Consider the following 14,269-nt stretch of genomic DNA (forward strand, 5'->3'; position numbering starts at 1 on the left):
TTCAGCCCTTGGAGCCTGCTTCACCATTCAATCAGATCATGGCTGATCTCTTCCTGGTCTCAAATCCACCTCCCCACCTATTCCCCATGTCCCTTTAACCTGTTTTTGTATCAGAAATATATCTACCTCCTCCTTGAAACCATTTAATGGCTCCGATTCCACCGCACTATGGGGCAGCGAGAAGTACTTCCTCCTCATGCATCCGTTGCCCAGACACGGGGAGAACGTGCAGACTCCGCACAGACTGTGACCCAAGCCGGGAATCGAACCTGGGACCCTGGAGCTGTGAAGCAACGGTGCTAACCACTGTGCTGCCGTGCCTCCCGTTCTCTTAAGGTGCAGTTTAACTCAAATCCAGGTCAACATTTCAGTCGGTGTAATGAAGGATGGGTGGATCTGGGAGAGTTCTGGTCGGAGTAGAGAAAATGCTTCAGTGAATAAATTAGAGAGGATTAAAAATATTTCCATTGTAAATTATAACTTGAAGATTTCACAAAGAATTTGGGCGGGATTCTCCGGCCGCATTCGCCCGGCGACGAGAGAATCCCGCCCGAGGTCAATGAATTTTTCCATCGTCAGCGTCTCGCCCATGGCATTCTTGCAACAGGCGGAGCGGAAGAATCCAGCCCTTTGTGTGAGTATTTACAATACAAATTGAGTGCCAGTATCAGGGGGTGTGGTGGGTAGGCTGAGTTGGGGCCGGTAGAAATGAGGCTGGACCAGCTCTGCAGCCTTGAGCATGAATTCCTGGAAGTGCTCAATTATAAGAGGGCTTTTTGTTGATGATGCTTACTTCCCAATATAAACTTAAGTTGTACGATTCTTACGTTGCGTGCAATTCTCCATTTGAAGACTAAAATTGTTATTTTCACAATTAGCATGACCGCTGGATTTACTGGACAGACTGGCAAACCAAGTCAGTCCAGCGTGTGGACAAGTACACGGGTCGGAACAAGGAAACCATCCTCGCTAATGTAGAGGGACTGATGGACATCATTGTGGTCTCGCCACAAAGACAAACAGGTATAGACAGAGAAAGAACGGGCGGTAACGATATTGGGTAGCAATTTGAACTCCACATCATACGAGGTACAGAAAGAGAAATAAAGTGAGGGAAAGAAAGATTGGGCAAAAGGAGAGGGGGGGAGAAAAACCAGGAAAAATAAAATTAAGATTGCATTTTTCTTCTAAATCTCAAACATTTAAAACCTGAAGGATTCAAGACTCCGGACTTGAATTTGTTCAGTTTCAGTGCTAGAGAGGTTGACTGGCATTAACGAATTGTCGGCTTGTTAAAAGGGTGCCTCGATTGAAAATGGAGAAGATCCACATTTCTGTGGTGGGTTTAGTTCACATCCACCTGGCCAATAGGGGAACTTCACTCCACTCACTGCATTTCAATGGGGTGGCTTTCTCCCAATGGCAGTGAGTCACGACAAGGGCAGCAAGCTTTGGATATTCACGCTTGAACCATACAACTGCCCCTTTCTGATATTGGCGTACGGATTGCACATAAATAACAATCACCATTAGCCGCACCATTATTTTGGCAGTCATTTAGGGTCCATTTATTCATCAGGGAAACCTGTAACTGTGTTGACTTTACCAGGTTTTTGTGCAAAAGCCAGATCTGAAGTGGAGGTCTTGGCTAGAAGTACGTTATTATTGGGTAACACACTTCTATCGCTTTGTTAACGTGAAACTGATGGTTTAATATGCATTAAAAAACAGTACATTGCAAAAATTAACACTTGCATGAAATTCCTTTCATGTTCATCATGACTATATTCTATAACTACAGAGTTTTTCCTCTCTAAGGTATAGAAATTCTACTGGCAAGTATAGTAGAACAGCGATCATTAATTTTCTGGCTGTTGGTGCATCTTCCATTACATCCCCTGGAAGATGTTGCAGTCAGCACACGACTGTGCAAACATGTAATGCAAACATTACTATCAATGATTGAATCTGTTTCAGGTACCAACTCATGCGGTGTCAATAATGGAGGATGCACACATCTTTGCTTTGCCAGGGCAGCAGACTTTGTGTGTGCGTGTCCTGACGAGCCTGATGGAAGACTATGCTCAGTAGGTGAGTAATAACCTTAAGGCCGCAAACTGCGAACGTAACTCCCAAACGGTGGTGGTTTGTCCATATTTTAACGGCTTAAAGGCAGCAAACTCTTGGCCGAAGTAGACATCTGTGAAAAAGGGTTTCCGGAATCAAATGTGGAACTTTTAAGGCACAAGAAAGATGCATCCTGGAATTCTTTTTAATATATTTATTTAAAGGACTGAGTTTGAAACAAAATAAGTATCTAAATCTTGTGCCAATTCAGACTTTATTATTTTTAAATGTTATCATGTTTTTGTCACACAATTACCCTGATTCTTTCCAATTCTGTTCAGCTATTGCACAATTTTGTGTTCATGTACTGCATTAGTTAATAGTCACGCTAAATAGACTTCAGTCTTGACCATGCATTGCTGCCTTCCTCTTGTTAGCAGTTGGAATGGAATAAATGTTTTTTTTTATATTTCCCTCTGGTTTTGTATGTGCTTGGCTCCCATAGTTGGCCAGACGGGTGTTTTTTCTTGATTATCTGATGGCCGTGTGACCAAAATATTTAATTGGTAATTTACAAATTGTTCATCCATTTTCCTTTTTGGAAACATGGGCTGCAATTTTCCCGTTGGAAAGTGGAAGTTGGGATTGATCCCAACGTCGTGATCCTGCCTGTGTACCGGCAGTGCCTGCGGGCCGGATTTTAATTTCCTGGAGGGTGAGTTCGCCTGGAAGCGGAGATGGAGGTGGGCCATTGCCAAAGTCAGGTTAAGGGGCCAATTTCCAATCCCAAACATCAGCTCAGTTCTTCATCACCAAAAGTGGCTCCTCCAATTAAAGTTAAACCTGCAGATCAGGGTTTGAACCCATTCACCCACAACTCCTTATTCCCCAACTTCACCCTCTACACCTCTTTACTCTCTTCAACCTCTATCACACCCCCATCCTTTCTTCCCCCCCTCTTCATCTCCTTCCCCAATCTCCCTTCACTGCACCTTCCCCATAAGTCCATAATCGCCAACCCTTTTCCAATCACTGCACTGTCATCACCCACTTTAGTAAACACCAACATAGCTCAGGTTAAAGTATTTCATGTTGAACTATAAAGGATGCAACACCATTTCTATTCACCTGTCACACTTCCCAGTTCTGAAATGGCCACTTCTAAAATGGTGCATGTTTGGTTCCCAATTTGCCCACTTTTCTATGCCAGGGAAAATGGCTGGAGATGGAAATTGAGGTGGGATTTCTGCTTTGTCATCAAACCTGGTCCCGTTTCAGAACTAAAATACCCCGTCCGTAATTTCCATGCATTTCCTACCCGTCTATAATGATGGTGTTCTGTCAAATCCTTCCTCCCTTCAGACTGAATAGTCCCAATGTTGGGGGAGTCCCGAACGAGGGGTCATAGTTTGAGGATAAGGGGTAAACCATTTAGGACTGAGGTGAGGAGAAATTTCTTCACCCAGAGAGTGAGAATCTGCGGATTTCGGTACCACAGAAAGTAGTTGAGGCCAAAACGTTGTGTCATTTCAAGAAGGAATTCGATACAGCTCTTGGGGCTAAAGGGTCAAGGGATATGGGGGGAAGGCGGGATCAGGGTATTGAACTTAATGATCAACCATGATCACAATGAATGGCGGAGCAGGCTAGAAAGAATGAGAGGCTACCTTATTGAAACATACAGGATTCTCAGGGGGCTTGACCGGGTAGATGCTGAGAGGATGCTAGGGGCTGGTTTAGCACAGGGCTAAATAGCTGGCTTTTAAAGCAGACCAAGGGAGGCCAGCAGCGCGGGTTCAATTCCCGTACCAGCCTCCTCGAACAGGCGCCGGAATGTGGCGACTAGGGGCTTTTCACAGTAACTTCATTTGAAGCCTACTTGTGACAATAAGCGATTTTCATTTAATTTAATTTCAGGATGTTTCCTCTTGAGGGAGAGTCCAGGACCAGAGGGAGTAACCTCAGAGTAAGGGGTCACCCATTTAATACGGAGATGAGGAGGATTTCTTCTCTTGGAGGGTAGTGAATCTTCTCTCAGAGGGTAGTGAATCTGAAATTCGTTACCACAGAGAGCTGGAGAGGCCGTTAAGTATGTTCAAGGCTGAGAGAGACAGATTTTAAATCAGCGAGGAAATCAAGGGTTATGGGGATAAGGCGGGAAAGTGGAGTTGAGGATCATCGCATCAGATCAGCCATGATTTTATTGAATGGCGGGGCAGGCTCGATGGGCCGAATGGCCTACTTCGGCTCCCACACCTTATCGCCGTACCTGCTTTTGACACCTCACCAGTTCCTTCATGCTAATGCAGTGGAGGATAATGCTGCCTCTTTGATAGTTAATTTTTCTGATTACTGCTCATGGATTCAGAGCATGCTACAGCATAGTAACAGATCATCCGGCCCATCAACTCTTTTCTTCTTTCACAGGACATGGGTTTCGCTGGCTAGGCCTGCATTTTAATTGCCCATCCCTAATTGCCCTTGAGAATATGGTAGTATTCTGCCTTCTTGAACCATTGCAGTCCATGTGGTGCAGGTACACCCACAGTGCTGTTAGGGGGAGGGTGTTCCACGATTTTGACCCAGCGACAGTGAAGGAACGGCAATGTATCTCTCAGTCAGGATGGTGTAAGGCTTAGCGGGAAACTTGCAGGTGGTGGTGTTCCCGTGTGTGTCTGCTGCTGTTGTTCTTCTCGATGGCAGAGCTTTGGAAGATGCTGCTGAAGGTGTTGCAGATGATACGCACTGATGCCACTGTTCGTCAGTGGTGAGGGAGTGAACTTTTAAGGTGGTAAATAGGGTGCCAATCAAGCAAGTGAAGAGTAGGAAGAAATGGGGGGGGGGTTCTGAGTGGAAGATGGTGACTAGTTGGGTACCACACCTCCTTAGCGTTGTTGGAGCTGAACTTTGCAAACAAATGGAGAGAATTCCATCACCCACCTGATTTGCAACTTGTAGATGGAGAAGAAAGAGGCTTTCAGGAGTCAGGAGGTGAGCTACGCGCCTCAGAATTCCCATCCTCTAACCTGCTATAGGAGCCACAGTATTTATATTGCTAGTCCAGTTCAGTTTCTGCTCAATGGTAACTCCCAGGATGTTCAGAGTGGGACTTTCGGCGACGGTAATGCCATTGAATGTCAAGGGAAGGGGAGTTGATTAGATTCTCTCTTGTTGGAGATGATGACATTTTTGTGGCATGAATGGTCCTTGCCACCTTTCAGCCAAAGCCTGGACATTGTCCAGGGTCTTCCTGCATTTGAGCATGGACTGCTTCAGTGTCTTGAGTAGTCGCGAATGGTGCTGACCATTAATAATAATAATCGCTTATTGACACAAGTAGACTTCAATGAAGTTACTGTGAAAAGCCCTTAGTCGCCACATTCCGGAGCCTGTTCGGGGAGGCCGGTACGGGAATTGAACCCGCGCTGCTGGCCTTGTTCAGCATTACAAGCCAGCGGTTTAGCCCACTGTGCTAAACCAGCCCCAGATGTGCAATCATCAATGAACATCCCCATTTCCGACCTTAAGATGGAGCAACTGAAGATATTTGGGCATAGGACACTACCTTGAGGGACTCCTGCAGCAATGTCCTGGGACTGAGCTGAGTGACCTCCAACAACCACAACCATCTTTATTTGTGTTAGGTATGACTCCAACCATTGGAGAGTTTTTCCCTGATTCCCATTGTCTCCAGTTTGCTAGTATTCTTCACATAATCCCTTCCCACTCTCCTATTCACTCTCATGCCCATTAATATTCTTCTTCACATTCTCCTTGGGTAAAGTTTGAGTGGGGGGGGGGGTGCGCTGGGATGGAGTGCTTTTTCCCAATATTTTTCTCCATCCTTTGCCAAATGTCTCCTCTTTTATCGAGCACCCCTCCCACAAATAGATTGGCCCTGATCAAGAGTTAGTTACATAGGAGTGAAAGGTGCTGATCATTCTGACATAGCATTATTTGCAGACTTTGCAAATGCACCTCGAGTTAAAGGTGGTGTAACAGTATTTAAACATTATGACTAATCAATAAACACGGTTCATTGCAGATCCCGGATATATGCCTCCGTTTCCAGAAACCACCAGCTCCGATGAGAGAGATGACACGGTTGGCTCGCGCAAGAACTTTGATTCTTTCCCTGCAAAGCCCACGGATAGTGTGGAGAACACCATTGAGAAGTAAGTGTGCAGATTGTAAAATGACCCTGGCCGCCAGTTTTGTACATACAAGGGGAGTCCGCACCAAGTTGAGCGGAAGACAAAAGATTTATTTCCAAGGCTTTTTGGTACGAGGCTCCCGGTGATGCCCAATCCGGTGAGCACTTGGCCAGTCCCCGTGATTAAGCTTCCCCCGCCCCCTTAGCGGGGAAGCACGTACTCTGCAAAGGACTCTGGAATATGATTGTCTCGATCCCGTAACTTCCCTACATCAGAAACACTCCCGTGTTCCGGTTCAAATGCGGCAAAAAGTGAATTTAATTGAATTCACTTTGTGTTACTGCGAGGGGAGCTTGGCTCTGTTTTTGAGCCTGTGGAACACTGTGCGGACCTACGGTGAGACTCGCTTTGTACGAAATGGCAACCTCTTGATATAAATTCCAACAAATGCCATTTGGAAATGAGAATCGCTTGCGCCTGTGATTGAGCTCCAGATATTCACTTTAATGTAACACTGTGAAAATTCACTTCATTTCTAGCACTGAGATTTTTGTCGGTGGAATTATTACAGCGACTCTGCAATCTGTTGAAAACAGGCACAATGTTTTTGATGCCGGAGGCCGAGACGTGCCTCTAATGTACAAGAGACATTACAAATCTTATTGCAGTCTGTGGACTTTGTATCACTACCCCAGCTAATGTTGGTCCTGCTGTCAACACAAATCATAACTTATTTGCCATTGGATATGAGTTATGTCTGGCAGCACAATGGAGTGTGCACAACTCGATGAATATGTGTATTATCATTTATGTATATCTGCCCAGCAACCATTCAGAGCAACTGTAGGGAAATCTTGCACCAACTATGCAGGGTATTGGCAAGCCAGCACCTGGGGTGCTGTGTGCAGGTTTGATCACCTTATTTCATAATGACAATAATCTTCATTATTGTCACAAGTAGGCTGACATTAACGCTGCAATGAAGTTATTGTGAAAAGCCCCTCGTCGCCACATTCCGGAGCCTGTTCGGGTACACAGAGGGAGAATTCAGAATGTCCAAATTACCTAGCCTGCACATCTTTCGGGACTTGTGGGGGGAAACCGGAGCACCCGGAGGAAACCCACGCAGACACAGGGAGAACGTGCAGACTCCACACAGACAGCGACCCAAGCCGGGAATCGAACCTGGGACCCTGGCGCTGTGAAGCAACGGTGATAACCACTGTGCTACCGTGGAGGGATATACTCCTATTGGAAGCAGTTCAGGGAAGGTTCACAAAGCTGATTCCCGGGATGAAGGGGCTGCCTTATGAGGAAAGGTTGGACCTACACTCATTGGAGTTTGGAAAAATAAGAGGTGGTCTTATTGAACAGAAGGTTCTGAGGGGACTTGACAGGATAGATGTTTCTTCTCCGGGGAATCTAAAACTCGGGGCCACAGATTGTTTTTACAAAGGGATCTCACATTTAAGACGGAGATGTGGAGAAATGTCTTCTTCTGAATCTCAGTAGAGGCATTCCCAGCAAGCAGTGGCGGCTGGGAATTGAGAAGATTCAAGCCCGGGTTAGACAGATTTTTGATTATCAGTGGAGTGAAGGATTGTGGGACACAGGAAGTAAAGTAGAGTTCAGGCCACAATTAGATCAGTCATGAACTTAATGAATGAATGGTGCGGAACAGGCTCGAGGGGCTGAATGGCCTGATCCTTTCTTACGCACTTACGTCGGTGGTAAGATCTGTAATTGTCCGATGGCTTGCTGATACTTGCAGCCAAGGCTCAAACATGAGTGAGACACGTGGGTTGTTCGCTAGCTGTGTAACTCTCTCGAGAAAAAGTCCCAACACCTTTAATTAAGGAGCGGAAGGAGAAACATTCACCAGAGAGAAATTCCCGCCTATTACTATTTTAGCACAGCAGCACATGGGCAACGTAAGGCATGTGTTCAATCGTTGCTAATTTATTAAGATGTTACTTTAATATTTGAAAAGCTTGTGTGACAACCATAGATGAACCATTGATCACCCATTTAAGCATTTTAATCAATAACCTTCATCTGGACCTTTCTTTGGCGCCATTCATAATTATTGATTAGCCATCATTTATGTTGATGAATATAAACTTCTCATTTTCGTGTAAATACAATGTCTTGTCTCCAGATGTTCTCAGGAAGATGCAAGCCAAGGTCTCTGCAGCCAGAATGTAAACCAGGTGTTGCCTGCGATAAACGGTATGTTCCCTGTGCATTGAAATGAGGCTCAAACTCATTAACTGTGCTTTACAGTGGTTACTTCCTGCGTATTTTATGTTAATTTATTGAACTGCTGTACTCCAGGTGGTGAAGGGCGTTCCAGGATTTTTACACAAGACGAAGGAACAACAGGTGCATTTACAGAACACCTTTGCTTCAAACAATGCCCCAAGGCACCTCACACAAGCATTAAAATTTGACACTGAGCCATAGAGGAGCAGGCATCGGCCATTCAGCCCATCAAGCCTGCTCCGCTATTCAATGAGATTATGGCAGATCATCTACCTCAACACCACTTGCCCGCACTGTTGCCAAATAGCTTGATGTCATTAGGCTCCAGAAATGTATCGATTTCTGTCTGGAATATACTCAATGACTGCACCTCCACACGGCTCTGGCGCTGAGGTTTCCAAAGATACACCACCTTCTGAGTGAAGAATTCTTCCTCATCTCAGTCCTAAATGACCTGCCCCTTATTCTGACAAGTGTCCCCTGGTTCCATACTCACCAGCCAGGGGAAACATCCTGGCTGACATTCATCCAAAAAATGGCTAATTGTCTTTTTAGACAAGTTTGGTGGGGCGATGCATAGAATCCCTACAGTGCAGAAGGGGGCCACTTGGCCCATCGAGTCTGCACCGGCCCTCTGAAAGGGCACCCTATCCAGGCCCTCAGCCCTGCCTATCCCCATAGCCCCACCTAACCTTTTGACACTAAGTGGCAATTGATCATGGCCAATACACCTAATCTGCACATCTCTGGACTGTGGGAGGAAACCGGAGCACCCGGAAGAAACACACGCAGACACGGGGAGACCGTGCAAACTCCACACAGACACCCAAGGTTGGAATTGAACCCGGGTCCCTGGCGCTGTGAAGCAACAGTGCTAACCATTGTGCCGCCTCATTCGCGCCGGCATTTTTGGTGAGATCCAGACCCCATTGACCGATGTTTAGTCATTTGTTTGGAGCGTGGGGAGTTTCTCACCAGTAAACAAAACACTTCAGGCACGATCCAATGGCCACGCTCCGCCTGAAAAGCAGCTCGCCGTGGTGCCTATCCCCTACCATCCGAGGGGGCTCCAATGGCCTCTGACCCCGCCGCCCACCATTAGACCCAGGCATTCGCTTCGTAGTCTCTGTATTTCATTGGCAGCATGTCACATGTTCAGCCTGTTTTGTGACTGTTTGACAAATTGTCAATGGGTTTCAAAATAACCTAAAGCAGCTCTCAATCTCTCTGTCTCCCCTCTCCCCCCATCTCCCAATTGGGCGAGGAGAATGCCACTAAAATTGTCTGGTGGCCTGTCCAAATGTTGCGTCCCCAAGATTGAAGGAGCTTTAATAAAAAGCAGGGTTCTCAGGCCCTTTGCTAATTCTAATCGCAGCCCGGCCACTAGATGGAGCACTCTACCACCGGAGAATGAAAAGGAATTTTCCCGGGAGAAATGATGGTGTCACAGTTGTTTCATTTCAGTCTGAATATGTGAGCTGATTTTATGGATCTCACTGGTAACAACATTCTTTGGCCGCATAAATCCCCCTCCTGTCCCGCCAGCAGTCCTCACATATCTGTGTGCCTGGACTGCACCAGTTCCGAGGAGCCGGTTTGGCCTCCCTTCAATGCCGAGAAAGGCGGAGCTTTATACAAACACGCTGAGAGACAGCCTCGAGGTGTGGACAGAGGCTGAGAAAATTGTAAATGTTCGGGAGCCAATTACTCCAGCAACTCTCTGCCAATCAACGTGAAAGGCAGTCCAGCAGGCCGCCCTGCCGCACTGTAAACTTTTCACTTTAAGGTTTAAAAAGCTGTCATTACAACAGCTGAAGCTGTTTAGGGCAGCACTGGTTAGCACAGTGGTTAGCACAGTTGCTTCACAGCGCCCAGGGTCCCAGGTTCGATTCCCCGCTGTCTCACTGTCTGTGCGGAGTCTGCACGTTCTCCCCGTGTCTGCGTGGGTTTCCTCCGGGTGCTCCGGCTTCCTCCCACAGTCCAATAGGTGTATTGGCCATGTTAAATTGCCCTTAGTGTCCAAAAAGGTTAGGTGGGTTTATTGGGTTACTGGGATAGGGAGGAGGTGTGGGGTGTTTCCAAGGGCCGGTGCAGACTCAATGGGCCGAATGGCCTCCTTCTGCACTGTAAATTCTATGAAGTTCTGTTATCGATGCCAAACAATGGCCGTCTGCAGTAACGCTCATTTTGCATCATTCCGATATAGAAACTGCTTTCTTGGGCTGGATTTTCCAGCCCCCCCCCCCCCCCCCCCGAGCATGTTTTCAGCAGTGGACGGGGGGGTGGGCAGGTGAAATACAAGGGTTGGAAAGCCCATCGTCTTCACACCCACCCCAAACTGCTCCCCACGTTAGTTGGCCCAGCTAATAAGCTGCCCAGGCCACACCAAGAGTTAGCATGGGCAGGCCATCTTTAAACACAAGTGCTCAAGAAAACAGGAAGGAACACATCCTTTGGCGGGGGGGGGGGGGTGGCCCTTTTATTTAATCTTTAAAACACAATTGGACAATATTTTCAACCTTCTGACTCCGTTTTCATGTATTATTCCGCAGCAAAGCAAGAAGCACATTTCAGTGAGGGTTAAGAACTGTCTTTCATTTCATTCTGTCTGAATTCTAACTTGCAGGTGAAGGATTACACATAAGTTACATCATTGGAGCCATCCTGTCAATACTGGCAATCCTGATTCTCATAGCTGCAGTCATTATTTACAGGTATTTCTAGCTTACTCTTTGAAACAGCCTAGAATTCCCCTAATTCTGCAGACAGTGGGTGTACCATAGGTCCAGCAAAGAATGAACCCCGTGCCTCCCCGTCTCACTGACTGCGGTTCAATAGGTAAATAATCTGGTGTAGGCCGGAGCGATGACCGATTTTAATCCCTTGTAAATACTCAGCTGATGTTGTCCATACTGGCATTCCTGCTCACTCTGAAACGGGCAACTGGCAAACCTTCTTGAACCACTGTAGACCTCATGGTGATGCTGTCGTCCACATACTGAGGCAGCATGATTTCATCTGAAACACCCACAGCCCCTCCGTTGTCAGAACAGTGCGTTGACACGCTCGGCACATGGGTTGTCTGCATTTGGGAGAGAAGACGTGAGGTGCAAACCCGTATTAAAACCTGGCACTGTCACGATTTTATTGAGGGCATTGATTCTTGAGCGTTGCCTCACCCCCTCCCCCCAGTTCTCAATCCATATTGCATCCCAATGACAGAGTGATACTTGTTTTCCAGAACAGATTTGGCTCCTGTTAGATCCCGTCCAGACTCTGGCCGGATATCTTCAAAAAGCTGTTTCAACTAGTTTGTTTCAGCTTCCCACTTGTCCTCTGACAAGTCTGCACTGCTTTCAATGCGATAAATCTTTTTTTAACTCTCCTACTGTGAGAGTAAAATGTCTTACTTGTGAACTCAGTGTTAGCCAGATCAGAACTCACATCCAAAACTTTCTCAAAATGTCTGAATGCCTTAGTTCCACCCAGCAATGACATCATCTCCTCACGCTGAAAACAAATTAACTGCCCCCTCCCCCCCGTCTGAAAACACAACTCCCCAGGGACTCTCCCGAGTCAAACAACAGTGTATTCGCGCAGGCTTTTTGCTCTGGTCGGTTTCACCCCTGGCTCTTAAAAGCTTTCTGGTCTTGCAAAACAAGATTCTTTTAAAAACATGACTACAGCAGTTGAACACACTCTAGCCCAGGCTATTAACCCTCAAATTGCCAAATGTTTGGGGGGGTGGGGGGGTTGCAGGGGATGGGGTAAGCGAGAGGTGGACTGCCTAGAATGCTGGACCACGCATCTGTGACTGGGAAGACACTCCCCAGGCAACCGCCGGCCTCCTGACAACATGGTGGCCCAACAGCCTGATTGGAAAATTCCAGTCGGCATACAATAATTGGCTTTAATTTGCTTTCAAATCACTTCAGTGAGATGTCCGTCGCTTGTGGGGAGCCATTCTGCTCCGATTCAGCCTTCAGGAGAATGGTGCCGACCCTGCTGGTTGACGGAGCAAAACTACCCACCCGCCCATCTCTGCCCCGCCCCCAATGGCCATGAAAATCCTTCACCTTATCCCGAGTTTCGGCTTGGAGGTGGCTAATTTTAGATGGAAAGGTGGAATATTTTTCTGCACTGTGCAAATAACTTTCCTTTTTTCATTTGCAGGCATAAAAAATCAAAGTTTAATGACCCTGTTGTGAGCAACCTAACCTACAGCAATCCATCGTATCGCACATCGACACAGGAAGTGAAAATTGAAACTGTTCAGAAACCAGCTATATACAATCAGCTTCGATATAAGAAAGAGGTAAACTACAGGAACAAGAGAGTGGGGAGAATTGCTGTTTCATGGTCAAACTTTTGACGGATATATATTGAAAGCCAATGGCCAATGTGGTGTTCAGGGCACGGGAGCTGGGAAGAGGATAAAGGGAAACTGGATCAGGAAGTCGTGATTAGTCGGGAGTCTGAGTTGCTGTAGCAACAGGCACTTTTACATGTAGTGGGGAGCTATGATAGTGATGCTGGAGACTCCAATGCCTCCCAACACATGGCTGACCAGGAATCTCTCCCACTCTTACCGCCTGCCGTTAGCGTGCGTTGGAAGGATTTTGCACGTTGATACTCAACCTGATTGGCCACATTGCGAACGCACCTTCATTGGCCAGCATGTCCTGGGGTGGGATTCGAACCCTGAACATCTGACCCAGAGCTGGGGGGTGCTACCCACTGCGCCACAAAACCTCAATGTAGTGATTGAGGTGACAGTAAGTGTTATGTAGCTGGAGGGCTGCTGAGATGAGCGGGAACCTGTTGTTCCATGCCAACTATCGGAAATAACCTCCCTCACGTCAATGTTTCAGGGTCAGCTTTGGTGACGTGTTGAAGTTGGAGGGAACTATCATTGAGTTGTATGGAACATGTAAGGTGGGATTCTCCGGCCTCCCAGCCGCGTACAATGGGAATTCCCATTGAATCCACCCCACCATGCCGGGATACCAGGAAAAGGGGGTGCGCTGCTGGCATGACCAGAGAATCGCACCACCAGCAAACAGCCAGAGAATTCCAGCTATAATTACCAATTATGAGAGCATTATGTCAACTATAGCAAATACAGTTGATGTATTTTAAGCTCTAGCATGGCAACATTTGTTCCCTCTCACATATTCCTGTCTGGGTGTATAGCTCTGCCTGATTTGAAATGCAGATTAGTGTTCTTGTGATGCTCTCACACTTGCCAATTAAGCAAACTTGGAACATCCTAGCAATAGTTTCTAAACAGCGCAGTGCAGCCTCCAGAAAGCCGACACCTTGCGAACTCTCCAGATCATAAATCAATGACTTACGGACACAAATAATTCGACTGGTTTTTGACTTAAGTAATAGGCGGATCCAATGTTCCTACTTTCGAGTTGGAAGGAAAATAATTTGCGTAAAAGGCTGGGAGATAAAATGCAAATACGGACGCCTCAAAACTAGTAGCTTATTTTTAGCTGCGTCCAGAACATGCTTGGCTGGAAGATTTTGAACTTTTACGCGAATGGCGGAGTGCACTGATCAATTCTAAGCACTTTCATATTTCATAAATGATCATTTTTGTAAATGTAAAATAAAAAAGGAAAAAACAGCCGCATATTTGACAATGAGGCTCAAAGATCCCGGGTCAAAGTTTACTCTCCAGCCCAGTGCAAAACTGCTTTCTTTTTGACTCCAGCTTTCACAGTTCGTCCTGGCAGATTTCACTGACTTTTCTGACTTCATTGGAATTCCTGTCCAGT

The 14,269-nt window shown here is 46.5% G+C and overlaps 1 protein-coding gene across 5 annotated transcripts in view; it reads left to right on the forward strand.

Annotated features, from left to right (window-relative positions):
• Positions 1–14,269, forward strand: part of lrp4 (low density lipoprotein receptor-related protein 4) — a 495,226-nt gene that overhangs the window by 459,744 nt on the left and 21,213 nt on the right. For all 5 annotated transcript variants that reach the window (XM_072466626.1, XM_072466628.1, XM_072466627.1 and 2 more), the window contains exons 32-37: positions 879–1,023; positions 1,978–2,091; positions 6,113–6,242; positions 8,380–8,450; positions 11,110–11,197; positions 12,657–12,798. In XM_072466626.1, coding sequence (XP_072322727.1) covers positions 879–1,023; positions 1,978–2,091; positions 6,113–6,242; positions 8,380–8,450; positions 11,110–11,197; positions 12,657–12,798 — 690 coding nt within the window. The remainder of the gene's footprint in view (positions 1–878; positions 1,024–1,977; positions 2,092–6,112; positions 6,243–8,379; positions 8,451–11,109; positions 11,198–12,656; positions 12,799–14,269) is intronic.

The sequence above is a fragment of the Scyliorhinus torazame genome, chromosome 10, assembly GCF_047496885.1.
Source record: "Scyliorhinus torazame isolate Kashiwa2021f chromosome 10, sScyTor2.1, whole genome shotgun sequence".
Taxonomy (NCBI): Eukaryota; Metazoa; Chordata; class Chondrichthyes; order Carcharhiniformes; family Scyliorhinidae; genus Scyliorhinus; species Scyliorhinus torazame.